The sequence below is a fragment of the Athene noctua genome, chromosome 1 (assembly GCF_965140245.1).
Source record: "Athene noctua chromosome 1, bAthNoc1.hap1.1, whole genome shotgun sequence".
Classification (NCBI taxonomy): Eukaryota; Metazoa; Chordata; class Aves; order Strigiformes; family Strigidae; genus Athene; species Athene noctua.
In genome coordinates this window covers 248,044,573-248,072,141 of record NC_134037.1, presented here as the reverse complement: position 1 = coordinate 248,072,141, position 27,569 = coordinate 248,044,573, and the positions used below count along the sequence as shown (strand labels likewise).

At 38.1% G+C, this 27,569-nt stretch overlaps 1 protein-coding gene across 2 annotated transcripts in view; it reads right to left on the bottom strand.

The window, feature by feature from the left end:
• Positions 1 to 6,800: 6,800 nt before the first annotated feature.
• Positions 6,801 to 27,569, bottom strand: part of GUCY1A2 (guanylate cyclase 1 soluble subunit alpha 2) — a 175,593-nt gene continuing 154,824 nt past the window's right edge. For both annotated transcript variants that reach the window (XM_074916225.1, XM_074916234.1), the window contains one exon: positions 6,801 to 25,688. In XM_074916225.1, the coding sequence (XP_074772326.1) occupies positions 25,481 to 25,688 (208 nt within the window). In that variant the 3' untranslated portion in view covers positions 6,801 to 25,480. The remainder of the gene's footprint in view (positions 25,689 to 27,569) is intronic.

Sequence of the window (27,569 nt, the reverse complement as noted above, 5' to 3'; positions counted from 1 at the left end):
AGGAAGTCCTAAATTTATACTCCATCTCCTTCTTCCATCTTTTTTTTTTTTTTTCCTAGACTACTATTTCAGATGGATTTGTGCTCATTTCTAGATTCTAGCTTAAGCCTGATTTCATGCATCATTCTTGGAAGACGTTACTCAGCTGTGTACTGCTTTGTACATAGACATAATCAGCAATAAAGTAAGCCTTGTATGTAATACAACACACATACACACACATAAATTTAAATCTGGCACATTTGCATGTTTGCATTGCATAGCCAAAATTTACTGTGTAGGCTTCTCAAAGACTTCAGCCACCCCAGTGTTTTCTAAAGTCCTTTGAAATAGAGACATTTAGTATTTGTACTGCCTATGGATTCAGCATACGAAACGTTTTGTAAATGGAGACATAATACTATTCCATGGAGAACTTACTGTGTATGTACCACTTGTAAGAATAACTCATTTGGAAATAATGTTGTTGAAATAATACAGTATAAGAGCAAAATACAGCTCAGTTTGATAATATGCTTACAGAAACAAAGGCTTAACATAACCTATAAAAATACGAGTGTCCATGCCATCCACAACATGACAGTTGCAGTTTTGAACACACAGTCAAAGATCTTAATGGGAAGTCTCTTGTTCCGTCGTAATAGTCAGGTGCAATATATGCAGTTCTTATGAAACATCCTGTCATCAAATACTGCCAGCTGACCACAGGTTTGTAGTGAAGGAGGAAACTCAGAGTATGGCAGGGGAGGATCAGCCAGAAATCTATAAAGGTATTCATATGAGAGGAAGATGTTGCTCTGACTCCAAACTGGTCTTTCTCACCTCAGATAGTGATGTCTCTATTGTTGGAGAAGAAGCAGTGTGAAATTGCAGAGCATTTTCCAAATTCATTGAGCATTTTTGAATGTTTCTTTGTGTTAGTGAGAGAGTTGCAGAAGCTCTGAGTCCATTTGGGGGAAGAATCTATTAGTCTGGGATACCTAGCACAAGATGTCTTGTTGGTATTCTGATAACAGAGTGCTTAGTAATGCAAATGAAAAATCAGATCAATTTCTCTAACACTCTGGTGTCTTCAGACCTGAGAGAACTGGATGGGTAAGAAACTGTAAATGCATCTGGCACCAAAGAGAGATGAGAAATGAAGCTAAGCACTTTGTCACAACACATTATCCAGCTTAGCATTTCCCAAGGCAAATACCTGGAAAGGAAAAGAAAGAAAGAAATATGCAATATTCAGTCCTAAAACTGGGAAATAGTAATTATATATGTATTAGAACAAGTAAATAATATCAGTAACAACCTGTATGACCTGCCCTGTAACAATTCAGGTGTGTGACAACAGGTCTACTTCTTACCTGACATCCCAGGGGTTCTATCACTGCAGAGGGACAATTTAAGGTTTATGAAAGTCTGAGCTGAGCAGCCACATCCTGCCAATTGTGACAGGGAATTGAAGATTGCCAATAACATAATCAGGAGTCTTTTTGGCTGAAGAGAATTGCACTCAGCTTCCTATACCGCTGCAAATTTCTGAATACCACTGTTTTCATGTGCAGCATAATTAACTCTGACAGCTCCAGACAGACAACTGAAATAAAAGCAGTATTTGTTCTTTCACCTCCACCACAGGACAAGCAGTTTATCTCAATCTGTGCACTGTAGGATTATATTGATTTTCTGTAAGTAATTACAATAAAGCATGTTATACAAGAAATAACAGCCAGAGCAAGGAACTGTTATTAGCGGAAATAACTGAGATGAGAGGAAAAAATGCAAATTATATAATATTATGTCTATTTCCATGGACTTAAAGAGGTATTTTCAGGGTCAAATGAAATAAATCAAATCACAGTTCTGTTTTACTTGCTTGTACAAGTACTCAAATCTTTGTATTACCATGTTAGGTATATTATTCAAACTTTTACAAATATTTCTCTGGACCATACACAAAGCTGTATTTTGTCATTTGTGAATGTGGTCTGATAAAAGCCATCTTTTACACTTTAAAAAATGACCTCTGATTTTAGTTAGCTTAGCAAGTTTTTCCTTCAAACAGTGTGATGTTTTTGTCTGGGAAATCAATGATAACCTCAGCATGATATAATTAATGCAGTTGCCTGAATACAGTGTCATTTAATTGCATCTAAGAGATTGATGTGACATTGGCAAATGTGGCCCAGGTTCTACAGAAGTCCTTTGGCCACTTAGGACCTAGAGGCCTGTGGTGGTGCAATTCTACCCCCCCTCCCACTCTACCAGCTGTGCTGCTCAGCTCTTGGTGTGATTCCAGCCCTCTTCTGGGTCATACCAACCTGGCGAGGTGAAGACTACTAATGGTCGGGAACCAAAGTATTAAGGGACCCCTTTGACAAGTCTGGCTCCTGCTCTCCTTTGAAGCGCTTAAAACAGTCCATTACCTCCTGACAGCTTGGTACATCTGTATCTGGGATGCAGTTGAAAGATAACTGTAACAGAATTGCATGTCCATCAACCTCCTGTGTACCTGGTGAGAACACCAGCACACCTCATTGTCTGAGCTAGGCTGGAGTGATAAGTATCTGACAAAAGTCTTATCTTGGACCCTATAAATTGCAACCCCAAGTGAGACCCTTTGAGCTTGCCTGCATCGCAGTGGGCTGTGACCAGCATCTCCCCTGAGCTGGGACGCCTCTCAGGTATTAAACCTTAAGATGTCATCTGCTGTCAGAGCTGACGGGAAGCCGCGACGATGTCGACCCTCTTGAGTCTCATCACCTTTTGAGGAATGCCAATGCATTATGAGTGTTTACTATAAACTTGAGAAGAGGGAAATTTTAACTGTGAGCTAGCTTCTCTTTCACCCACTCTCTCTCTGCTTACCAGTGTGTTTGGGCATACAGTTATTTTCTCCAGTGTGTGTATTTTTGCCTGTACATTTTGTGTTTGTGAATATGCATGCATGTATGTATTAATTTATGGTACCGTATAGTAAATTAGAGTGAATCTTGTCATCTTCAAATCTGTAGTTAAGTTGCTGTTTTAATTATAGCATATTTTACTGAATTACTTTGTAAAGCTTTAAACTGGTTAATGATTAAGTGCTGCTAGTCATTAATAAATCTTGATTTGCTGCTAAAACCATTACCATGTTAATACTTTTCATCTGTGACAAGGACAAGCAAGGTGAACTAGGGCATCTCAAATGCAAAAGAGGTCTGTGTTTAGGAAGATGAACCAAGATGCCTTGCACAAATATTGATATTTAATTTTCTTTCTCACGTTTTTAAGAAAAGCCAGGAGTACAGGCAATGGCTGAAGGTCCTTCACCTGTTGATTCTAGCACCACATAAACCAGGAAAAGGTACAGAGAATTATAACCTGGATCTGTCGAGAGACACACTAGATGCAACACAGCCTTTCCTCTCGGTTATATTTTTAAGCTGCATCACATTCTGCCTCCTTAGTGTAACAGAGCAGCAAGCGACATGAGCACTTTGAACGTTTTTAATGGTTCTATAATCTCTACTCAAAGACATACTATTGCATTAGGCACATTTAAAATTTTTTTGTGTATGCTCTTTTAAGGATGCATAGTCCACTGGAAAAGAAACACATTAATTAAATAATTATATTTCCCTTAGGCTTTACCTTTACCACAGGAATACTCTAATATCCTGAATGCAAATAATCAGAATTACACACAGTATTCCAAACATAATCCCATGAGTACCTTATAACGACACTGATATTTCTCTGTATCTATCAGAAACATCTCTCTTGTGGTTGCATTTGATTTTTTCATATGACATTAGTGACTATAATTATACACTTCTCAGTTGGTACCCTTCTATCTCTTTTTCTTCTTCTGTCATTTCTAAATTATGAGCTTCCAGTTATTACAGGAATACCTGCAATTAATCCTGGCACACGTTACTTATCCTTTCATCCTACATCTATTTTATGTGGTCGGAAGGCCACTCCATTCTTCCCTTATATCATTTGGCTCTCGCTGTGTTGATAACAGCTTCTGGGTTTTTGTCATCAACAGATACCATTTCTTCTCCTCTGTACTAAGGTCTTTAATGAAAATACTGAACCGATACGGTCCTCAACTTCAGTTTCTGTTCCACTTAGCCTGTGCATCTCACACATGCCTACATCTTAGGAGGTTAATAAAACAGAATTAAAGTATGTGATATGCTCATATATACAGAGTGGATTAAATAATTTTTCTGTGTAGATTTACAGGAGTATCTTTCTTTATTCAGTACTATTTCATTTTCTCTGCCTCTGTACTGAAATCAAGGAGGGATATTACATATAAGAAAACTTAAACAATCCTTTTTCCTTAAAGCTGTTATTAACAGCATCTCAGACTTTATCTCACTGTGTCTGTGCTCCAGGTACTCAGTCAGAGTCAACACATGACAGAGTGTTTTCCCCATGAAGATGATGGAAGACCCCAAGCATTCCAAGCAACACTAATCTTGGCCCATTGTTGGGTCTTCATTTATTTCATTGGTTCATATGTTCTTTTTTTCCTAGGAATAGGGAAAGTTCTGTGCCAGATCACATGAAACTTGCCTGTGTTGGGACATTTCAGCAGAAATCTACCTTTTTGATTTGTCCCCTGATGAAAAATCACCAGATGCCCTTTCCTGCTCCAGCCAATACCCTTTTCAGTCTAAAATCCTTACCTTGTATCCTTGTTTCCAGAAGATAGCCCACCTCTTTTCCCCTAGACCAACTCTGATGTCTAGTCTGTGTATTAACAATAAGTTTCCAGTGCATTACAGTATCTCATGCTGATGCTGGTATGACTTTCCAGTTATCTTCCTCCCATTCTTCCCTCAGCCTGCAGATCATCCTGGACTCTCTTCTTCCAGTGTCTCCCATATAAGAATATAAACACAGACTTTTTTCTTGAAAGGTCCCTCTACCCATAGGGAATGCCACATGAGGGAGAGCATAAAAAAGTATTACGAGACCTCTGGCTGGTACACTCTCCCAGACCTCTGCAACAAAGAATGAGTGGCTTCCTGAGCTGATAGTAGCATGCAGCTCAACATGTATAAAATCAGCTGATGAATCTATCCTCCATCAGCTTTTCTAATTGCTTCTATTTTAGTCTCTGAAATGTTCTGTTGGCACCGAGACCCACAATTTGATTACACACTCTATGAAAAAAAGTACTTTCTCTTGCATTGCTTGTTTTAATCTACTGCCTGTAACCTCATTAAATGCCCTCTAATTCTGGCTTTGTAAGAAACACATAATAATAATTTTCTATCCCCTTTCACCATAGTATTCAGAGATCTTTATCATAGTCATGTCTTTTCAAACCTGGGCAATTCTTGCCTATTTAATTTCTGGAAGATATGCGACAGCTTTCATAATTGTTGTCCTTGTCTGTACCTTTTTTTATTCCTATTGTATCCTTCAGTGCTGGAATTATCTGGACTGCATATGGGCATTACACTGAAGGCATTCCTTACATTTATAGAGTCACACAAATGAGCTTTATTGGACAAAGTGAGATTTCAAAATGCAGTGTTATGTTAATAGAAGAGTAACTCTCCTAGCTAAAAAGACTCTGAGAACTGTCTTTATCAAAATTTCTTGGTTGACACACAGTATTCCCAAATCTATTGTGGACCAGAACTGACTCCCACATACCAGAGTTACTCAAATTCCCATCTAACCATACTTGAATAATTTTCTGGAATAATTCTGAAGACAAGAATAGGCAAATTATCAGTCTCTTTCTTGGAAAATGTTCACCAGGCTTAAAGCCAGCTGTGGCAAGGGCAAAAAATCCCTGAAATTTTAGGATGGGTTAGGCCTTCCTTAGCTTTAGCTTTAGCCCCATAAAAGTCAAGCGCATTCTGTACTGAAATGTCAGAACCAAACTCCCTTGCCAACATTGTGAATTAATTGAAATTCCATTTTCTCCCAGTAACTCATTCCGCAGAAAAATATTGCAACCAATTCTAGTTAATGGTCTTCTGTAAAAAATAGCAGAGCAGAATGAATCATATTCTCAGTTGGGGACATAAAAAAGGTGAAGAAGGAATGAAAAAGTGAGCAACACAAGCAGCATTTTACAGCTGATGACGTTACAGCATGTCAGCTTCCTCTGTTCTTGCGTTGGTAGAAATGAGCTAGTGTTGATATTTCATTGTAATGTCACCCATTTTCTAACTCTGTTCTCCAGGACTGAAATCTGGTTCTGCTCTGCTGTTCTACAGAACGAACTGAACAATCACTGCAAGAAATTAACCGTTATAGTATCACCCAAAACAGATATTTTCTTTCCAACGGTCTGTTAAATTTCTTAAGCAGCTCCGTCTCAAAACTCCAAAAGTTCAGTCAGGAACAAAGGCTTCAGGCAGGTTTTTACATGGCAATGTCCATGAAAACCAAAGCTTACATATCAAGGGATATACACAATGTGTATTTAAGCATCTAGCATTTTGTTCTAACATTTTACTAGTTTATTGTTCAACAGTACATTTGGATTTGTGGTATAAGGTGAGGTTTGAGAGCTAGGAGTGAAAACAGGTTCTTTTACACAACTATCTTCACTGATTTTTGTTGACTGTTTCCACTGAATTGGATTTTAGTATATTTTAATTCTGCTCTCCATAGGTAAGCTGTCAACAGAAAAAGGGAAAATTTCAATGATTCATCATGAATTTTAATAGTCTTTTGCATGATTTATTGATGTAAATATACCATAAATAACTGGTTGGACATTAAAGGGCAAATGAAATGTTTTTTCTTTAATGGACCATTTGGAAATGAACAGTATAAATAGAACATAGTAATCACCACTTTATTTTATGTCATTCCAATCTACTGTCAATTTCTTTTAATATACAAATTCAACTTTTTTTTTAAATCTTGAATACCTATAAATCTTGTATAATGAAATATGTTATTTACACTGTGTATGACTCACGAATAATTACAAATAAAAAGTATACAAAATGATTAAAATGTATCATTACATGAAAAGCAAGGAAGATATATTAGATGTTCTGATTACCTATAAATGCTTACATATTTGTACATATATTTCTAATCCAAAATTCCTAGATGATATATCTGATGGTTTTGATCAGGAATACTGGTTTTTAAGCCTGCACTACTGGAGAGGAAGCTATATTTCCAGACATAATGAGCCACTTAAGAAACATTTATGAAACTGCATAGGATGAAATGTATTCATTTTAGAAAACAAAAATAAAATATTTGATGTTGTAAAATATAAGCAATTTAATTCATGCCATACAGATACATTGTATATTAAACCAATACTGTAAGATGGCATTGTAAATAAACCATAACAGAGCTATAACATTTTAAAAATAAGCAATTCATATGGCATTTGTATCATAAAATAGCAGATGTACAACATCATTTACATTGCAAACCGAAGAGATAGTAACCCCATGAAACCGCAGCAAACAAGTTGTTGAAAACACTGATCACAGACCTGATTCATAAAATACATCGGAATGTGTGTAGAATGTATGGAAAAATTAGTCCTCAGATATCTGAAATGCTGCATTAGATACTGGGTGTGCCACTCCCATCTACAACCACTCGATGAGGTATGGCCACAGTCCCACCATCCTTGCTCACAACGTTTGCAGGTAGCCTGGCCAAAGCACACTTTGCACGAGGCCCCTGTGTCCTTTAAGTTACCTGTTCACCTGAGCACATGCAGGACTGCAGCCTAAATGGCCCATGTAACTAAGCTTTAAATCTAAATGCAGGTCAGGGGAAAGTGCTGTCTTGTTCCTCTGTGGAATGCGTTATATGTCGACGTGCGGGACTATGGTTCTGTTTACAGACTGTTACCCAGCAAATGTAACACTTGCAGAAACTGACCACTGATGGTTTTGTACAGCAAGGAGTGTAGGATATGGTTTCAATGCTCTTTGCAGACTTTAGTCTGAACAAGGACTCCTGTTAGGTATAATAGGAGTCACATGGTTTTGTTTTGCAAGGGTTACCAGGAGGTAGGAAGCCTGCAGTTGTTCAGAACACCGGGTTTCTGACATGGCAGTACTGACCAAGATATTGACCATGCTGCAATTATCTACTTTATTTGTGAAAGCTTGGGACTGCCACAGATCCGTTCTGATTCATAGTTACATTCAAAGTTCCTACCACAAAACCTTGCTGGAAAGTGAACCCTACTTGCCAAGTCCCAACAGGGTAATTGGGTATTGAATTCAGCAATGAATTTTTAAACAGTGGTTATTAAAAAGGACAATCACCTCCTGCCTCCTGGCAGCATTCTAGATACTCAGTATAAAATTTACCTATGGAAGCTCAGATACAACTCCTATGAGAGGGATGATCAACACTGACCACTGTATTTGAATGGTGTTAGTTCATCATGTGGGGATGGCAAAGAAGGAGGTTTAAGAGAACATGAAGTTTGATAAGTGAACTCTACCTCACAATCCCCTCATTTTGCCTTTTTTTCTTTCCTTCTTTTCTTATTGTTCCAGATAGTTTTCATGACACAAGAGAGAGTAGGTGGTGCAAATCATGTTGTACTGCCAACATCTGAAATTCCAAATGTTACAACTTCCTTGCTTTTCCTCAGGAGTTGCCATTCTGAAGCGCCTGACCATGTGTCTGCACTAGCTGAGCACTGTGTCAGCATGTGTTGTGCCTGTACACTCCAATTCTACAGCATGAGTCCAGTGCACTTGCAGAGTTGGTCTGCCCCTAGCAGAAAGCCCAACACAACCATACAAAACTCTTCTCACCTGAGATACAGAATTGTTCTGCACGTTTATTGTGGCCTTTTATCCAGGATTTCTAGATACTGTGCAGCCCAGTCAAAGCTATCGACATGGTTGAAGATATACCAAAAAATCCCAGACAAACAGACAAAAAAGGTATCACAAAAGATAAGCCAGCTACTCTTTCATGAGAAAGCAAGTCTGCAACAGATGCAGTCTTCACACACTAAAACTCAAATAATGTAAAGACACAGTCTAAACTATTCTTCTGCCTTTTTAAATGATGGGAGAACACTACAGTCTGGATGGTGTATCTTGAGGACCCAGTAGTGTAACTGAACTGGTACATTTCATAGCATGTTGTTGCAGCGCTTAGAAAATCAAGCTCTGTCAATGACTTCAGGTGACTTAGCTACATTTGTGACAATGAAAGTCAGTCTGGACGGGCTTGGCAGCTGGATTGCATTTACTAACTCAGACAAAGTAACCAGGTAACTTTTTGCTTTGAAGCTTTACTGGCTTCAAATGAGATAATGTGAGGGAACAAGTATTTTATGAGCAAATGGTATGTGTAACAGTGAAGTTTAATGAGAAAAAAAAGAACTTAACTTCCCTATTGTACCACTATTTTTAGCCAACTCCATGCATTTCTTGGGAGTAAAATTTCTGGATTTCTCTTAATATTCTGTCGTCTTTGATCACCTCTTCAGTGACTTAGCTCTGAAATAGAGGTGTCTTGGTCACAATCAGGAACAAAATGTTCTCCAGTGAAGTTTCTCTGGAGAAACATTTTTTTTCTGGATATCGTGTTACAAATATGAAAAAAAATATTAGCACAGGCTATCTATCAGAGGACTAGGTCAAATAAAGTGAGAACTGTCTTGAAGGAAACCTGTATGATTTTAATTTTTTTTTAAATCCAGATAATTTCTCCATTACAGTAACCTTCCAGATAAAATGGGAAGCAGAAATTAGAACAATTTTTGGCAAAGGCTGGTGCCAGTGTCTGTAACAAAGACTTAATCAAATATGTCTGTTATAATGACTCAACGAACTTTGCAAAACTTAATAAACAATGCAAGATCTTCAGAACTTACTTAACTGAACTTCAAAGGGTTTTTGTTGTTTTGTTGATCACTAACAACTCATAAATGAGACTTCGGATCTATTTATCTTTATGAATCAGGTACTGCGCAATGGTCATGCACTGAAATAGCTCATTACGTTTCCCTTTCAAAAGTGTTAATGGGGAATCCGAGCAGGATGGAGCCCACCACAAGTCAACAAGAAGCATGAGAAAATAGTATTTGTTGAATAGAAATGTTACTGTTAGTATTCAGACAACTGTTAGTATTTAGACAAGGCAAAACTTCTTTGCATGGTCCTGTGAAGAACAATAAAACTTGTGAAGAACAATAAAACTTGTATTTTGATTATAAACATTTATATGAGTACTAGCCTAAAACTAGAGGCATTGAAATAGGTGATGTATAGTATATTGTATATTGCTTTTCTTACAGAGTGTACCTTATGTTTCTAATATGGTGACAAACAAGTAAAATCTTTTAGGACAAACTAAAAGGACCTTATTGTAACAAACACCATTATAGCAGGTCACACTATAAAAGCAAGATGTCAAGTCACAATGCAGTGCAGGCATGCCATTGAAAGGTAATTTGGAGTACTCTTAGAAGGCTGTTTTATCCTTTTGCTATTTGTTAATAACATGCCTGCATGAGTTTTGTAAAGTTTCTTCTTCTTGTTTGAGGCCTTCAGTGGCTCTGGAAAAGGAAAGGGTAAAAAAGGCAAACTGTTTGCCCTCAGTTAGACTTTGACAGAATCCCATCATCCAAAGCCTACTCAAAAGGAGGCAGAAAGTGAAAATTAATCGAAGCTGAACACAACAAGGCTGTTTAACAAATGACTTGTGTCTTCTAAAGAAGGTCCAGGCTATTGGCACTGTTTGCATTTGATAGAAAAAAGAAGCAGCTTATCAGTAGGAGATTCAGGAAAGGCATTCACTGATCTCCCTAGCGTGCAAGATTTACAGATAGCATCTGCTTTTCCACTTCCCAGCAACACATGGAAAAAAATCCCTTGCTGTATGGAGGCCTGTGTAAACAGTAACTCACAGAATAGTGACTTTAAAACAAGAAGAATAAACTTTAGATTACATTTTTTTTCAGAAGCTCATAGGGTCACAGCTACCAAGATATACATTCTGTTATAGGAAGAGCAGTACAAATGTTAAAGCTTTTAAGACCATATGTAGTTCACTGCACACACAATTTTCCCATGGCCTACACATATGGCACATCAATTTATTACATAGACTCATGTTCCCACAAAGGGATTAATACTGAATTCTGCTGTGTTATACTAGTGCTGCAGGCTTGAATAACTTGCTCAATGACACAACGCAGGCCTGGTTAGTACATATATTATGCACTTCAACTGCTCGCACTCAAAGACATAAACGACAGAACCAAACTTTACTGTTTTGTTTTCAAGTAGTTAAGTCTTTGGTTAGTAATAAATTCAGTTGGTTTGGGGAAGCAATCATAACTGAAATAGTAATTTTCAACCAGAGGTACTTACTGTAACTTACCGACCACTAAGACTGCCAAATGTATCCCAATAAAAAAGCTGAAATGCAGCATGTGATAGTTTGTATGGACTCTGCTTCTGTTGGCAGGTGGAATCCTTTGCTGAACAGCTAGGACAAATAACCAGACTTGAATCTGCAATTGCTCCCTTGGTTTCAGTGTGGGAAGTTCTTGGCTTATGTGCTTTGCTGAACATTTCTGTCCATGCTAGCTCACAGTAAAACTCCTAACCTGCCACATCCCTTCCCGGTAGATTGAAGGCTGTTGTTTTAAAATAATGTTCAGATCTAAATAGCACTAAAATTAATCTCTTCATCTTTAAATTGACAGAAATGTCTAGGGACACTGCCTTACCTTCTCTGCATATTACTAAAATTGAAATATTGTCATTAATTTGATTACCCTTGTACCTGTGAAGTTTTATACAGACTGCTTCAGTTCACAAACATCACAGTGCTCTAAACCCTGACACAGCTCTAGTATTATTTAATGGCATTCAGTATTATTTTAATGCTAAGCATCCTTTGTTGATAGTGCAAGGTTGTAATCTGGTTACTTAGTGCAGAATGCTTGTACAAGTCTCTTCAGAGAAGCTTTATAGGCCACACTAAAACAGCATTACGGAATTACACAAAAATCATTTGCACCCAGGGAAGACTGGTCCATTTCCACAGGAGTGCAGACTTTTTGTCCAGACTTTTTTGACATTTTAGAAGTACCAAATATTTGTTTCCAGCTTGCAAAACAGAGAAGTTTGAAACAGAACAAGCAGCAAGTCTCAGCATTCATAAAGTTGAGATTAAAACTGCACTGAACTGCTCCTTCCCTTTATTCTGCTCTCAGTAAATGACAGACCACTAATATGTGGCTCATAACTCTTACTAATAGTTCCCACTGCTAAAACTGAGGAGATGATAATCATGAACTCAGGTGAACACCCATCTTCCTACTATAATCCAAGTATTTTACTCATACCTACAATTTACCTTCACATACATCTGGCCCTGTTATTGGAGCTGTTTGTGACCATTTTAGATAGGAATTAGCCCTCAGATTTTATTTTGGCAACACCGAAATGAAAGGGAAAAGTCAAAAGATAAAACTCTAAGGCATCAAAGATTAATCATCCTCTAGAGTTACCTGCAGAGGAAATGAAGATGAGTCTGAATGAATTACCAGTTAAATCACTGATTTCAGAATTGCATCAGGCTCCTTGAAGAAAGGTTTAAACAAGTATCGTAAGTATGAGATTTTCCATTCATTGTTTCCCGAATTTCATGGGTTTTCCATGAAACGAGAGAGTCGAGATCACAGTGACAGACAACTGGAAAATTGTTATCAGTTCTTCTAGACGAGATACTGCATGCAAAGTTCAATTTGTTCTCAAAGGCTTTTGGAAGAGACTGAACTATGACTTGATGGGCTCAGGCTGTGAAGTTCATGCCAATACTACTAGCTTGTTTTGCAAGTTTCTCCTAACCCTGAATTTATCCCACTGAAACAAATATAAACCACCAGAAGATTTTTAGTAGCATTCAGTTCCTTCTCTGAAGTCAGCCATAGGGGCAGAGCGAAGTGGCATAAAGAGATTATCTGTGGCTGTGAAACACTGGTTGGTCTCTCCAGAATGGTGGTCTGAAACAGTTTAACATTCGTGTGTTGCACCAGTGGCTTGCAAAACCAGACTATATACAGTCTCTTCAAAACACTATGGAACCCTGGAAAATGGAACTGCAGAATTCCAGTAAACTGGGAAAGGTTAAAGTCAAATCAAGAAGAGATATAAAGTCAGTCCTAGCAGTGGAGCCCACCATATTCAGAAAAAATAGTATTAGTCCTCTTAGAATACTTGGCTGAAAAATTAGTAATGTTAGTAATCTCTGGGCTCTAATGTAACTGAGTTTTAACAAATAAAGGGATGATGATGACTATGCCTCTCACCAAAGTAAGGCTGGATGCCAAAGATGGTTTGGTTCAGAGCAATTGCAAGAGTAGGTGATAATACATCCATAATACCTCAAGACTTTATCAGACACAGCAGTGTCCACATATTTTGTATTTTTTACTGCTAACTATTTTTCTACATATTTAACCAGTTATATTATGTTCTATAGAATACAAAGTATGCCATGAAATGAGTACCTAATGTGTAGGATGTGCAATGCAGATAACTGCTGGTGCTATTTATCCTGACATTTCTATTTCACAGCTGAACCTTAACACTGCAGTAATAATGGTATACAGTGAATGCCAGAAAACTGTACTGATGCTAATTAAATCCCAAAATCAAGATTACTCTTGACCTCTCTTAGAATTTGCAAAAAGGACTCTAGCTTGTAAGACATCTAAAAGACAAAGTGCATAAATACTTTGCAAATACTGTTCACAGTGATTTGATTTGCTGACATGTTATTATTTATACCCTATACTTGTCAATGCCTCAGATCTGAAATGCAGAGATTTTATAGAAGGTGTGCAGAAAAGACACATACTACAAAAAGAATTTCTAAATAAAGTAGTGAAGATTATTGCTGAGCTATACATAGGTCTGCTTCTGAATATAAAAGTAAAAAGAATTACTTAAGTCATAGTACAAACTTCATGCAACTACTGCCAGCCCTGTCTTCAGATGAGACCCAACCTGCACCTTGCAGAACTTTTCACCTTCACCAGACAGGCTGAGGCTCCATATCTGAAGTGGACTGTTGCTCCTGCAGGGTCATACACAGTATGGTCAAATTGCTCTGCTACAGAAAATAAATAAGTGAAGAAGAATGAATAAGTGTTCTGGGGTTTTTGTTTAAGTCCAAGAAAAGAGTAATACAAATTTGAAAAATCATGCCTTAAAAGAGAATTCTTTAACATGCAAATGTTTAATATAACGAAAAATAATTATCCACTTTTTGGTAAAGATATGCTGAGGTTTGGAATGTTGCCTTGACTGTAGATCTCTTATTGGGCTTTGGGAGTTTAGTTTTTATTTTTCAGTTCAGTAAGTCTCTCCCCTGCAAAGAAGATAAAAATGTTAGGCCAAAGACTGTTCTTTTTTCAGTATTCAAATAATGTCTTTAAACATAATGACTTTGATTGCCTCACGTGAGGTACATGACGTTGAAAAGACTGTGGCCAAACTGATTCAGCTAATAAACCAGCAACTGTAAGGCTGATTTGGAAGGTGAATAAAACAGAATCAAGACTAAACCCTCTCATTCTTCCAGTTGGTAATTCAGATTATTTTTATTGTAATTTTATGGGTAACTTGCTTTGAGTACTTTTTTGTTGCTTTTTCTCCAGATGTTATGGTATTTTGATATACCTTCACCTCTGTTACTGTATTCATCCTTCTCTGCCAAGCACATAATGTCTTTTTAGCTCCATGAGCTACTAATCCAGTTTCTCTGACAACTGCAATTTGTTGGAAGAAATGTCTAGTGTTATGTTGTGTCAGAGCTATGAGCCCATATGAGAAACTAGCTTCTTCGCTGACCTTTAAAGCAAGTGAGAATAATGTGCCTAAAATTCCACAGGGTTTGGATTTCATGATCACAGCAGTGTGTATGAGACGGGATGCCCCTGCTGCACAAGTTTGCCTCTCTGTTTTGTTTGCCTGGTAATTATAGAAACTGTTTACTGTACATGGAAAATCTGTAAGTCTTCTCAGCTCTTGAGGCCAATACTATTTCTAATTCCTTTTCTCTGGAGAGAGTGACAACTCACAGTGTGGAGGACTGCATACTATTGCTTCTTCCCAAGAACTTTCCCACGGCCTCCCTAACCATGACTGCAGTGAAAATTGTCACAGATGCTGTCAAAGGATCAGAAGAGCAACTGCAAACAGAAAAGTACAGGAGCAGTATACCAGAGTGGCAGCCCTTGTCCTTCCCACCTGCCTCTGATTCAGAGCCCAACTCAAGATCCTGTCAGAGAATCTGGGTACTCCAAGTATGTAACAACACAATTTAGGACAGGTCAGTCAGAAGATTAAGCAACTATGGTTGTAGAGAGAGAACATTCGGCCAGCATCTCACTCTCTGTTCCCCTGTTCTTTCCCAAGTGATTGCAGAGACCAACCTATATACTGCTTCAGAAAAAAAGAAAGAGGAGAGGAAGAATGATAATTTCAATGTTAGGAAAATCACATATCCATTCCTCAGAGGGATGGACTCCTTAAGTAGCTTGCTAACTGCCACTATTCTAAGAAGGAATCAAGCAGTAGATAACATGACATATGGAGAGATGGCTCTTGGTAGAGCCTACAGGACTGGCACACCAGTACTATCTTGGATCAGAAGTAGGGAGTTGGAAACAATCACAGATTGCTACCTTGTAGTTGAAAGGAATGGGTTTTTTAATTAGGAGAAGCTTTCTAGCCCAAACTCTCAAATCTTAAATATTAATAATTTTACCACCACAACCCTTTGTATCTCTGTTTGGAACCTGGCCCTTGCCAATTACGTGTTTCTCTCCATGTATATTTGCTGTTCTATCTTATTAGATCCTCTCATTCTTATCAACACTGGAATTCATCTCACCTACAGTATGGCTGCTAATCTGAACTAGTCCTCCACCTCAACAATGCAGTCACTGGGGAGAAAGAGAAAAGCACACCTAAGGCAGTGGTTTATCTCCTCCTTAACACTTTCTCCAGGAACAATCATTCTTTAAGATGCCAGGATGTCTGCACCGACTGTAGAGGGAGCTGACCTGACTAGCTCAGGTCAGACATAATTTTTAAATATCTAAATATGTTAGCTGAATTTCACTTAATCTTACAGCAGTTCCCCAAACCCTTGGTGCTCTAGAGTGTAATGGGCCCCAGTGCAACTTGGCAGCGTGAGACGTAAGAATAATAAGCAATATTCCAGCATCAAAGACATTAATGGCTGCAACTTAGTGAAGCGCTAATTTTCTAGTGAGGAAATATAAATTGGGATGGGAATTTTGTCTAGGCTGGGCTTTGTTTAGACCAGTAAAAGGCACAATGATGACACATGTTAGGAAGTGCATTTAAAGCCTCGCTTGGGATGCCGTGTATCCCTTAATACACTCTAAAGCAAATGAGTTAAATCTAGGCTTCACCTAACATGATCTGCTTGGCATTTTTGCAGAAGGTGCTTGATGAAATACTGTTCTCTTTGAAATTAACTATAAACAACTGTAGGTTCAATGTGCTTTTGAAAACTCCATATATAGCACTGTTCCTGAAGGAATGCTGTGAACAGTAGGTTATGTCATAGACTTTGTATCTTTTTGTTATGATACAACAGTCTTGCGAGCTTTCTTTCAGTCTAGACATTTCTAAACAGTATTTACTTATAAAGCAGAACAGCTTCCATTTTTTTAAAGTGCAAACATTTAAGTACCATACCCCTACATACTTTTAAAAAGGCATTCTTACTATCATCTCCAGATTTCTACCAGTTGGCAAAGTACCTCACTTGTACTGTTTCACATCTAGTTTTTGCATTCAGTATCAAAACTCATAGAGGAATTCTGAGTCCTACCTCCAGAAAAGTCAAATGATACAAAAAAGCGGGACATTCTTGTTTGCATTTGGCATTTAGAATTTTTAGACTTTCTTTTCCCCCCACAATTTTTCTGTGCAACTAGAGATTCAACTCTTACTTAAAATACAAAGCATCTTTACCTCTTCCAAAAATAGTGCTTTTCTCATGAAATTCCACTAAAACTCTAAGGATTATGGACTCTAAAACCCATCCTAACACCTTGAGAGTTCATGAAATTATGTACAACACTTGCATTTTGCATCATACCCAGAATACTCTGTGGGTCATCCAACTTCCAAATACAAGAAAGCACATCTATACACAGCAGCTCTCTCCTACACACATACTTCACTCTCTTCAGATGCTTTCCCTCTGTCAACTTCTTGCCTATACACTTACAGGACCTGTGGGAAGTTTCCAGAGAGGAATGCTTACACACCTAAACACTGGCAAGCATGTGGGACTTAACTTAGAGATGTAATGAGAAAGTAGATCTTGGACTCAGCTTCACAGTCCCTCAGTAGATGGAGCTAAATTGGATGGAGGAGTTGGCTGGGCAGTGCTTTCTCCCTTAGGATCCCTCAGAACATTACAAGCCTCATCCCCACTGAAGAGCAGAACATTCATATGCTCACAGCCACACATCTGGGAGCATCACCTTGAAAAATGGTGTAAAAAACTGCATAGATTAGAAACGATGCCACATTTCATCATCCAGTACAAGTTAGCGAGAAAAATGCACCTTTGCTGCTGGTTGGACGTTCAGAATTTCCTTTCACATACCATTATGAACAACATTTCAAAGGAACGTAAGTTATATGAATTTATAGCTCACATTTTCAAAATTTAATTAGTCATTCAGAACCTCAGGATCATTCGCGAAGTCCGGTTCAAACTTCAGAAAGAAGTTGTGTTTAAGCAGAAAAAAGGGGATTTAGAAGTATGTCCCTTACATGATCTTGAAAATTTTACCTCCTCCTTCTTTGCAAATTCAAATACCCTGAACCAGGCAGCTGTGCTTTAAGTGTACAGTTTCGGAATTATTTCAACCAATCAGAAATGCCATTTGAACTTTTAAAATAAATATACCTGTCCATACCTCTTTTAACTTTACCACATTATTTGTTCTCTTGAGCTACAGCTCACTTTTAAAAAACTCCCCTTGATAGTTATGCATTCCTAACCATGTTCCTCTGCAGTAAGTTCAGAAACTCTGATATTGATTTAACAGTATGTTCCAGTCTCATTAGGGAAGGAAAAATTAATACCTTAGAGGTATACTGGTAATAAACAAATGCCAAAACAGATTGAAGAGTATTCCTCCTCTCTGGGTACTAATCAGCTTTAGCATCTATCTACTGTTGTGTATAAAGCAGAAGATACCCATTATATATACCTGCTTGTTTTATTGCTCATATTTATAATTCCTGGGTATATCTTACACATATTACCTGTTCTGTTGTTTCTAGGATGGGAGACCAGTCTTACTCAGCGAGCATTCTTTAAAATACTTTGTTTACAACTAAAACTCTTTTCTAATCCTGGTCTATAGCTCTGACTTTGCTCTTCCTTATTTAAGCAAGTAACAACATGTATTTTTAGAAAACTAACAAAAAGACATCACCTCACAAAATCAAATGATTCCACTACATAATCTTCTCCCCTGGGGAAGATGATGGAAAAATAAACAATACAGGGTGTTATTCTGCCATTTAATGTTCTGTTAAAAGGTGGTTTGTTAAGGTGATGGGTGTTGTACAAGAATCTACACAGAACAGATTAGCATGGCTTTACTTATTGCTTCAAGAGTAGTCATTAGAGAGTATTGCTAGGGAATAATTATCTAGATAACAAGTAGCTCAATGTGAGACCTTCTGCTAATGGAAAGTTAATTTTGGGCCCATAAACTCACAGGAGAACAAAAAATGTATGTTAATAATACCCTAGTAACTATCTCTCTGCTCTTTATATATTTTATTATCATCTTTTACTACAGCATAACTAACAAGGTTTATGTAGGCATTTTGACATAGAGTTCAGGTGAAGGTGGCACAGAGGGTTTGAATAAGTGGACTAGGAGCTCAAAGCTCAAAACTTTTCTAGATCACAGTCCTAATGGTATTGAGGAGTTGTGACTGGCAGTGCTGACATTGTATATAAAGGGTTCAGACATCAGAAGGAAGAGCTTTCCAAAACTGTAGCAGCCCCTGTTCTTGACAGTCACCACGGCTACCGTATCAAAGCTTTATTTATACCAGATTATGATTATCTATCCCTCTGCGATTTAGTTTGATTAAATTTATTTTGGCCAATGCAGAACTGTGAAAAACAGCAAGACTAAAATATCTGAGACACAGCACTTGGGCTGGAAAAAGCTTAATTCAGTGGGATCAATCTCACTTATTTTGGCCATCTTAAAAAATAGATGTCTAGGCAAAGTTTGCCATCTGTGGTCACTGAGAAAGTTAAGCACACTCAGGGATTTAGGCAGCCTCATGCTGTGTCTAGAGCACTGCCTGAAACACTTATCTGTCCCCCAGTCTTCAGCAGAAGCATGATTCTTGGAATGCTAAAGCCAAAGCAGGCCAGAAAGCTGAAGGCAGAAGCAAGCACTTTTACTCTGCTGCCTCCCTGTTAGCCATAAAGCAGGAAAGACACTTGTTTCTCTGAAAACCTGCGTCTTCTTTTTTTGTCCAAAATAAAACATGTTCAGCCTCAGTCTGCCTTTGGAAACTAAAACCCCAGGAGCAAACAGCCAGTTTAACATCTGCCTCCACTGATTCTTTTGTTAAACCTGCCAGCAAAGTTACCCCTTTGCATCACTTACTGTATTGTCCTCTCCAACATGAACCACAGTCCACAGGGAAGCAGACTGAGATGCCTCATGCTGTTTTTCAGAGGCCATTTTGTTGCTATAGTGACACAGTGTTACTAACCTGAACCACAGGTAACCGGGGGTCAACCTTTCTAAACCACAGGAACAAGTAAGCATCTGCAGAGGTGAATGATCTGTCTGTCACCTATGACTGAATTGTTACATTCCCCAGTTTTACCGTTTTGCTTGCTTTCATGCATGATTAATAGCCAAGCCACAAAAGATGAAGCTGATGAAGTTAAACAGTTTACAGATTTTTGTTGTAAGGCTGCTCATGCACTGTAAATTAATAACATTAAGGACTAACTCCTAGCTGTATGGATAAATTTAGTACTTGGGAAAGTTAAAAACATACCATGGACTGTTAATGTACTGACTTTTCCACCCAAATCCACCAGTGACAACTTGCACTGTGGTCTTTTCCCTCTCTAAGGGTGTGAGTGCCTGCCATGACACTGTTGCAGTTTTGTCTTTGCTGCAGAGTAAGATCAGCCCTCTAATGCCAGTTATTCTTTAGATATAAGCAGTCATGTCAACAACATATACTAATAGGAACAATAAGAATTACTCACTGTTTATGTCACACACAGGGCGCTAAAGGAAAGAAAGTGGAGGTCTTTTGAAGAGCAAAAGTCTGACTGAGAGCAGGAAATAGTATGCAAGGTGGTGGAATGATGAACAGTAGCAGGAGCCGATCAAGTTCTGCCTGTTGAGTCTCCCGCACACTCAGCATCTTCAATTCATCCACAGCCTCTACTGTCACTGGCACCTTCAATCCTAGTAAAGGGCTATGAATAATGTATTACCTTGAAGGAAGGGAACCAACTGTTTCTGAGTTTGACAAGCTTTTTATGCTTCTTGTTTTGTTACTAATTTAAGCATATTGCTATTTCAAATATTTCACATGTGTAATTTTGCAAAAGATCACTGGAACCCAAAAATGAAGCCAGAAGCTCTGAGACTGCATTAGGACATGGAATACGCTGTCCTCAGTGAGCTCAGAGTATTCAGCAGAGGTGATGTCGTGGCCTGAGACTGGAAGAGGAAAACCCAGAAAATGCTGTAAATTTGCGATGCTGCTGTTGGATTACAGACTTATTGGCAGGACAGTTTGCATGAAGCATGCAAGTGACAGCTTGTAGCAGCTGAAGAATCTGAAAGCTGCCCAGCAGTTAAACTTGCCCCACCAACTGATGCAGGTTTCATACTCATTTGCAATTCAACACTGCAGTTTTGGGTGGTATTTTTTTTTCCTTCCTTTTTAAATCATCTGGGAGAAGGATCTATTCAGAGGAAGAAATACACAATGTGAAATTGGTTAGCAGAGTTTAAGCCTCAGTGCAGCGCTATGATACTTTTAAATGCATTGCAGCATGTCATGGTTCTGCACTGCTTGCTTTATACAGAAAAAAATTAAAGATGTTAATCAAAAACTAGAAAAGGTAGTTATGCACCTGATACTGCTGTTGGCTTGGTAGGGAACACCATAATCACAGGTGGAGACAGCACTGTGAAATGGCATATGCACACACGTGAACTGCAGTAGGACCTGCTAATGACTCCACTACAGGGATTTTTTTCCTTTTAACAGGCAATTCCCATACAAGATTTCCAAGGTTTTAAAAGCTTTGGTTTACTGTTTGCAGAGGCATGCTTCCAGACGCCAAAATGCCTTTCCAAACAGACTCAGATATGAAACTGGATGTGGGAATGAACAGTGAGGCCAAAACCACAACCACAGTTAATGACTATTGGTTCTCTGGAATTAAAAAAGAAATTGCCTGTGGGATCCTGTAAGAAAACCACACTTTGAGAGTCTTGGTTTAGCAGCAATTCTCCCATGCAGAGGCTTTTGTCTTTGAATGACATATTACCAGTGATGTAGAAGAAAAGTTATGCACCACTCTACCACTTCCATCACTATTTCCTTCTTGCTCTGAGTTCCTGACCTCTATGCATCACAAAAGAGCCTGTGTGATGGGGATTTTCAAGCAGATGGAAAAATCTGACACAAGATCTGTAAAAAGTGCACTGGGGGAATGACTGTTGCCTCTGTTTACTTAGGCCACATGACTTTTGTACAAGAAGTTGGCCACTAGGTCTGCCTCTGTGGTCAGTCCATGGTCTCTGGTCCCTCTGAGCCTGGAGCAGAGAGAAGCTGCACAGATCAAGTTTGTGGCAAAAAGACCAATGACCCCAGCTAGGGTCTTCACGTCATCCTTTCTTTGCCTTGTACAGGCAATATGTGGTAGATCTCCTCTATCTTCAGAGAGGGTGCTTTTGTTTTATACAGAAACTCAAGAAAGCAGATGTTGCTACCTGCAGCTATGTGAAGAAACACAGATATGTAAATTCTTAACCAGAAGAACAAAAGCATCTGGTTTATAGAAAGGAAAATACTAGAAGAAAATTCCAACTATAGTATGTGATTTCTGCATCCATTTCAGCACCTCTAACCTCATCATCCCAAGGTTTAAAAATTCTGAGAACCTTTTTATTTATGAAGACAATGACAGGCAAATGAGAAAGTTTTCCTTATCACTGAAAGTGTTGTTGAAGAAATGTTGAGTCTGACTACCATCTAATTGACTTCACAGCATCACCCTTGAAAATAAATTTCATTTCACTTCATAAAGGTGTCCAACAAAATAAACTTGCAACCTAATATTAAAGGCGGCAGATGCAACTATTAAGTTCAAGAGTGCTGAGAATCTGTTTTACATTCTTCTCACACTGAGATGGAAAAATGTCCCTAGTGAACCCACACTTTTTTATTAACTTTCCTTGTCATAACACAGAAACAAATAACACAAAACTTACCATCAGTGCTGAAGTTCTGGACACGTTACCTTTACACAAGCTTATAAAAAGCAGAGACTGAATATTCTTATACAGTAAATCTACTCTAATTTGCGGAGCTAGATGATTTATTTGCAAACACTGTCATTGTCTCCATGGTGATGCCAACACCAATTTTCAGGTTTTGCACTGATCTCGCTGATTATAAATTTCCTTATAGAATAAACAGTCTCTGAGAGGATGAGGATGGTGATTCAACTTTTTTTAGATTGCTTCTCCAATTTGCTAGTAGAATTAGCATTTCATACCAAGATCAGCCACAGAATTAACCTAGACATTTCCTATTGGCAACTGTGAGAGACAAGTTATTAAGCCACAAGCTTTTGGTCTGAACCTCTATGTATGTTCTCTTCATACAGGACTGTGGGTGGTGAGAAAAGAAAAAGAGTTTGGCCAGAAAGACTGATACTCTAACATCAGAAACTACTGAGCAATGAGGATGTGCCAGAGAAGTCAGAATGAAATATCAATCTATCGATAGCTATTTGGAAAATTTTCACTCTAGGGAACTAAGTAATGACATCAAAACCACAGCTTTATTAGCTAGGAAGTGGTGTTCCTCTTCCAGTGGTGAAACACGAACTTTGCTCCATTTATGATTTTTGCATGTCTCACTGATGTTCTCAGGAGAAAAAATGCACGCTACATCCTGTGTATGTGCAAATTAATGGCTACAGGCTAAAACTTGTAATTCTATGCAGAAGATTCTCAGATCTGTAGTTTGGATGGAAATTCTGCAACCTTGTGCTCAAACAGGGTTTTTTTCAGATAGTCTAGAGCTGCAGATGCTGTTTATCAAGGTAGATAAAAGATTAACTCCTCCAATTCCAAGGATGTTCTAATAATAATAGAAGAAATTTTTAACATCAGTATTCCTCTAGAAAGCAAGAGAACTTCCATTTATGTAAGTTTCTGGGCTAATTCCCATGCATCTACCCTCTTCAAGCAGAAAAACCACCCCTGAATAATAAGGTCAGATGTTCTCTACATGCTGAAGTCTGTACAGGTTCAAGGTAGTCCTCTCTCATCTGGAAAGGCTTCATGGAAAGGAAGCCTGAAACACATTATCACAGGCTAATGGTGCCACATAGACTTGTTTGCACTCTAATATGGGCTATCGGTCAAAAGGGAGAAATGCAGCACTGTCATTCACTCCACAGAAAGATCTAACCAGATAACCTGGACATGTGGTGAAAGTTATTTACTTATTTTCGAAATGTTCCTCAAGTTATTACTACTAAATCTGTAAGTGAACTCGAATTTCTGGTCTGGATTATAGAAGTAAAGAGCTTCTCATGCCTCCTAGTGCTGCTGAGATTCTTAGCTTTGATTTCAGTGATCTTTCATCAGGACCACGTAAAGCTAAGCCACTTCAAAATCACTGTACAAGTGTTAACTAACAATCTGCAAGAGAAGAACATTGTCCCACTTCAGTATGACCCTAAAGGAAGTACACCTGCAGAGAAAAACTGACTGCCATTATTTTTGAAAAGGAAAACCTGAGAAATAAACCATGCCTGAAAATGTTCCTAGGTGGGGACAGATCCACAACTTGTTTCAATTGGATTCATCGAAGACAATAAAGCTATATTCATTTTTAACAGCAAAGAATTGGCTTTTTTTTTTTTTCTACATTGACATAGATTAATCTAAATCTTTAACTGCCATTTGCATTAAACCTGGGAAAGTATTGCCCTCCCCTTTTAAGTGTTTTTTTGGTCTACATTAGATAAAGCAGGGAACCAATCCAGCAACAGAGGAAATTTCCAGATGAGCATCATTAATAACAGGATTTTCAATAATCAAACTGGAGTAGGAGCACAAGTCCTATTAAAAAAAATGTGGAAAACCAGTTTCCAGAGAGCTTCCAGCATCTGCTGGAATTCCTCAGAATAAGTTTTCACAAGATCTGTTTTTTCTAAGTCCAGGAGTACTACCAAAAATCAGTTTGGCTGATAATTTAGTGGCAAACAAGCCCCACTAAACAGAACTTTTCTGTTTGTCAACACATTGATCTTCTACACTTTGCATTGTCCTGGAAGGATTGGACATATAGCACTGTAGGACAAATACTGAACATTATTTTATATAAGCAAGACAATGCTCATCTAAAGCTTTAGCATAAACATCAGGTAAAGAGATTTACCAAAGGTTTTTTTCTGTAAAATATCAGTATTTTTGTTGCCAAAAAAGGTCAAAAAATTACTTCTTCCCACTTTATAACAATAAGGTTTGACAGGTAGAATGTATGAAATATACAGTAGCTTCTTCTGAAAAGCTATCTAAGCCCACTCAGCTTACAGTATGTGGAATGTAATTGTCCAGAAAGTGAAATATGTATAAAAATAGGTAAAATTCCTACAATATTTGTATTGAGTTATAATTCCTCCTGCCAGGAAGGTTACAACAGGTGTACAGCATATGTATGAAATGTTTGTTCATAAAGTTAAAAAACATCATTACCTTACTGAAGAACACATTAAATGTAGGAATGCATAATCAGAACTGACTCTCAATTCTGCTTAGCTGGTGCAAATCTACTGAGAACCATGATCCTTTCTGCACAAAACAAAACCAACCTCTAATTTGAGAGCTGGGGTTTTATTTTGTTTGGTTTGGTTTTGTTTGTCATAGAGGGGCCAGACTGAAGTTTATGAAACAAATTCCTCTGGAAGTGGAAGTACGTTGTTTGATTTTTTTTTCCCTATCTCCACTTTGCTTACTGACAGCAGTCACCCACCTTTTGAAATTATTATTGCCTGACATTACATGGAGCTTTTACTGCTTGTTCAGAACAAGGCAGTGAAATAGAAAGAACCTCCAATTCCCCTGTCATGACCCAGTTCTGGGCTTGTGCTTTTTTGATGAGTCTTTGATCTGCAGCAGGCCTCATAGGCTAGTCTCCCGGAGGAACATGGTGCCAATGTTGTAAGAAACCTTTCTCATTCTGGCAGACGTGATGGACGTTTTTGGCGGCTTCTGACCACTTCTGACCTCGAGGAAGTAACAGATCCCAGGAATTTCTTTTGGAAAGTTTTCTGGAAGCTCTTCACGGGAACGAGGAATAAAAATAAAATTTTCTTCCTTTTTCAAAAGCCTAGAAAAAAAAAAACAAGAGGGATATAAAAAACTGTAAACCAGTCCAGAAACATCTCTTCGAAAGAGACTGACCCTTTGCGGTCCCAAATAAAAAAATGAGTTAAAAGTATTATGTAACATGTAAAAAAATCCTAAACCAGGATCCTCAGCTGATATATATGAATTTAGCAACATCAACTTCAAGGAGCTCTGTTGACTGAGATCAACTGAGGAGATGGCCCAAATAAACACATTATCTGAAAATTAGTGTCAGCATTCAGAAAGTCATGTACCAGAAAGGGAATAAAATTCATAACACTCCAGGTGTGGTCAGTTATGCAGAAATTAACATTTCAGAGTGATGACTACCACCAAGCCTCCTGCTGGAAAGTAGGTATGAAGGTGACAGTGCTTAGGAGCTCTCACAGGTAGAAGCAGAGTGGTCAGTTTGTGGCCTTCTCATACTCAGTAGTATTATATTTCATAAATTAGGTTCAAATACTGCAAATTCAGCTTCAACAAAAACTATAATCAAATCTGACACTGTTCATCAAAAGTACTCAGGGGTTTAACCTGGGACACCTGCTTGGGGTCAAAAGGGATACAGGTTCACAGGAGCCATGAAGCCATCCTCCAGGCATGCCCACACAAGCAACACAACATCACAGACCTGACTATACTGCCTTTTGCCATTTTTCGTCTTCCTCCATAGTGGAGAAATCTCTGTCTTGCTAGATCTGGAAGTTTAGGGTCTCTTAAATTAAGTTAGGTGTATTCAGTGCCTTGCAGCACTGAAAAGAGCAGTTTCGAGGTAATGGTAAATTCTGAGCACAATTAGATGTATGAAAGCATTCTTCACCTTTTCCCCTCCCAAGATATTTATTCTCTCAATCAATTTGAAGCTCAGAAACATCAGTGTGAAAAACTTCAGTGGGTTTTGTAATAGGATGTTTATTTAATGTCTCCAAAGCTGATTTCTGGGAAGTAAATGAATGAATGAATCCTGTTGCCAGGATAATTTGCCAGGATTCCCAGCAGATGGAATGGTACTTCCTTTACTGAGCATTTTTCGTGGGTTTGGCTGAGATGATCTGAGTTCACTGAAAAATAAAGCCATTTTCTTCCTAGCTTTTAAATAATCAGTTGATTATAAATCCAACAATGTTTTTGCCTTTGAACTTCTGTGGTGGTCTTTGTTTAGTGTGTAGTTTGGATGTCTTAATCTATTTTCCAGACTGTCAATTTTATGATCAAAATACGGTAATCTTTTCTAAACTGCATTAGAGTTTACAGAGGCCTTCACAGAGAAGCGTCTCTCATTTCATCTCTGCAATGCTTGTAGTAAATATTTTGCATTTGAAAACTGCAGGCTTTATACTGAAATATGAATTAACTCTTTGCTGCTTCCCAAACTAGATTTCTGCAAGCAAACATTGAACTCTTAGAAATTTCTGAGCTAGATCTGTAAGCTTTTGCTGCAGTCATTCTTCCCCAAACTGACTATTCTCTATGGAGCATTTAGCACTTGCTAAAAATCAATGGTTTCCTTCTCAGAGCCCAACATTATCTAATTGCAATGACAGTTATACAAGTCTGAAACTGTAATTTTTTTTTTTCTTTGATTCAGTTCAGGACTGGCACTGAGCGTAGTTGATATTTCACACTATTTTCCTCATAGAACAAAAGTGCAAGATATTAATTAAAGGTTAAGGCCTTATTTTCACTTGTTTTGTGAATTGTAACTTGGTTGCAGTGAAATGCTCCAGGAGTGACGGGTGACTAACCAGTTAGTCTGTTGGAAATTCCTTCACTACTATGGCTTGTAATAGGCTCCACAGCCCTACACTAGGTGCCCTGTTTGAATCAGTCTCTCACCCTCAGAAATTGTCTAGCTGATCTT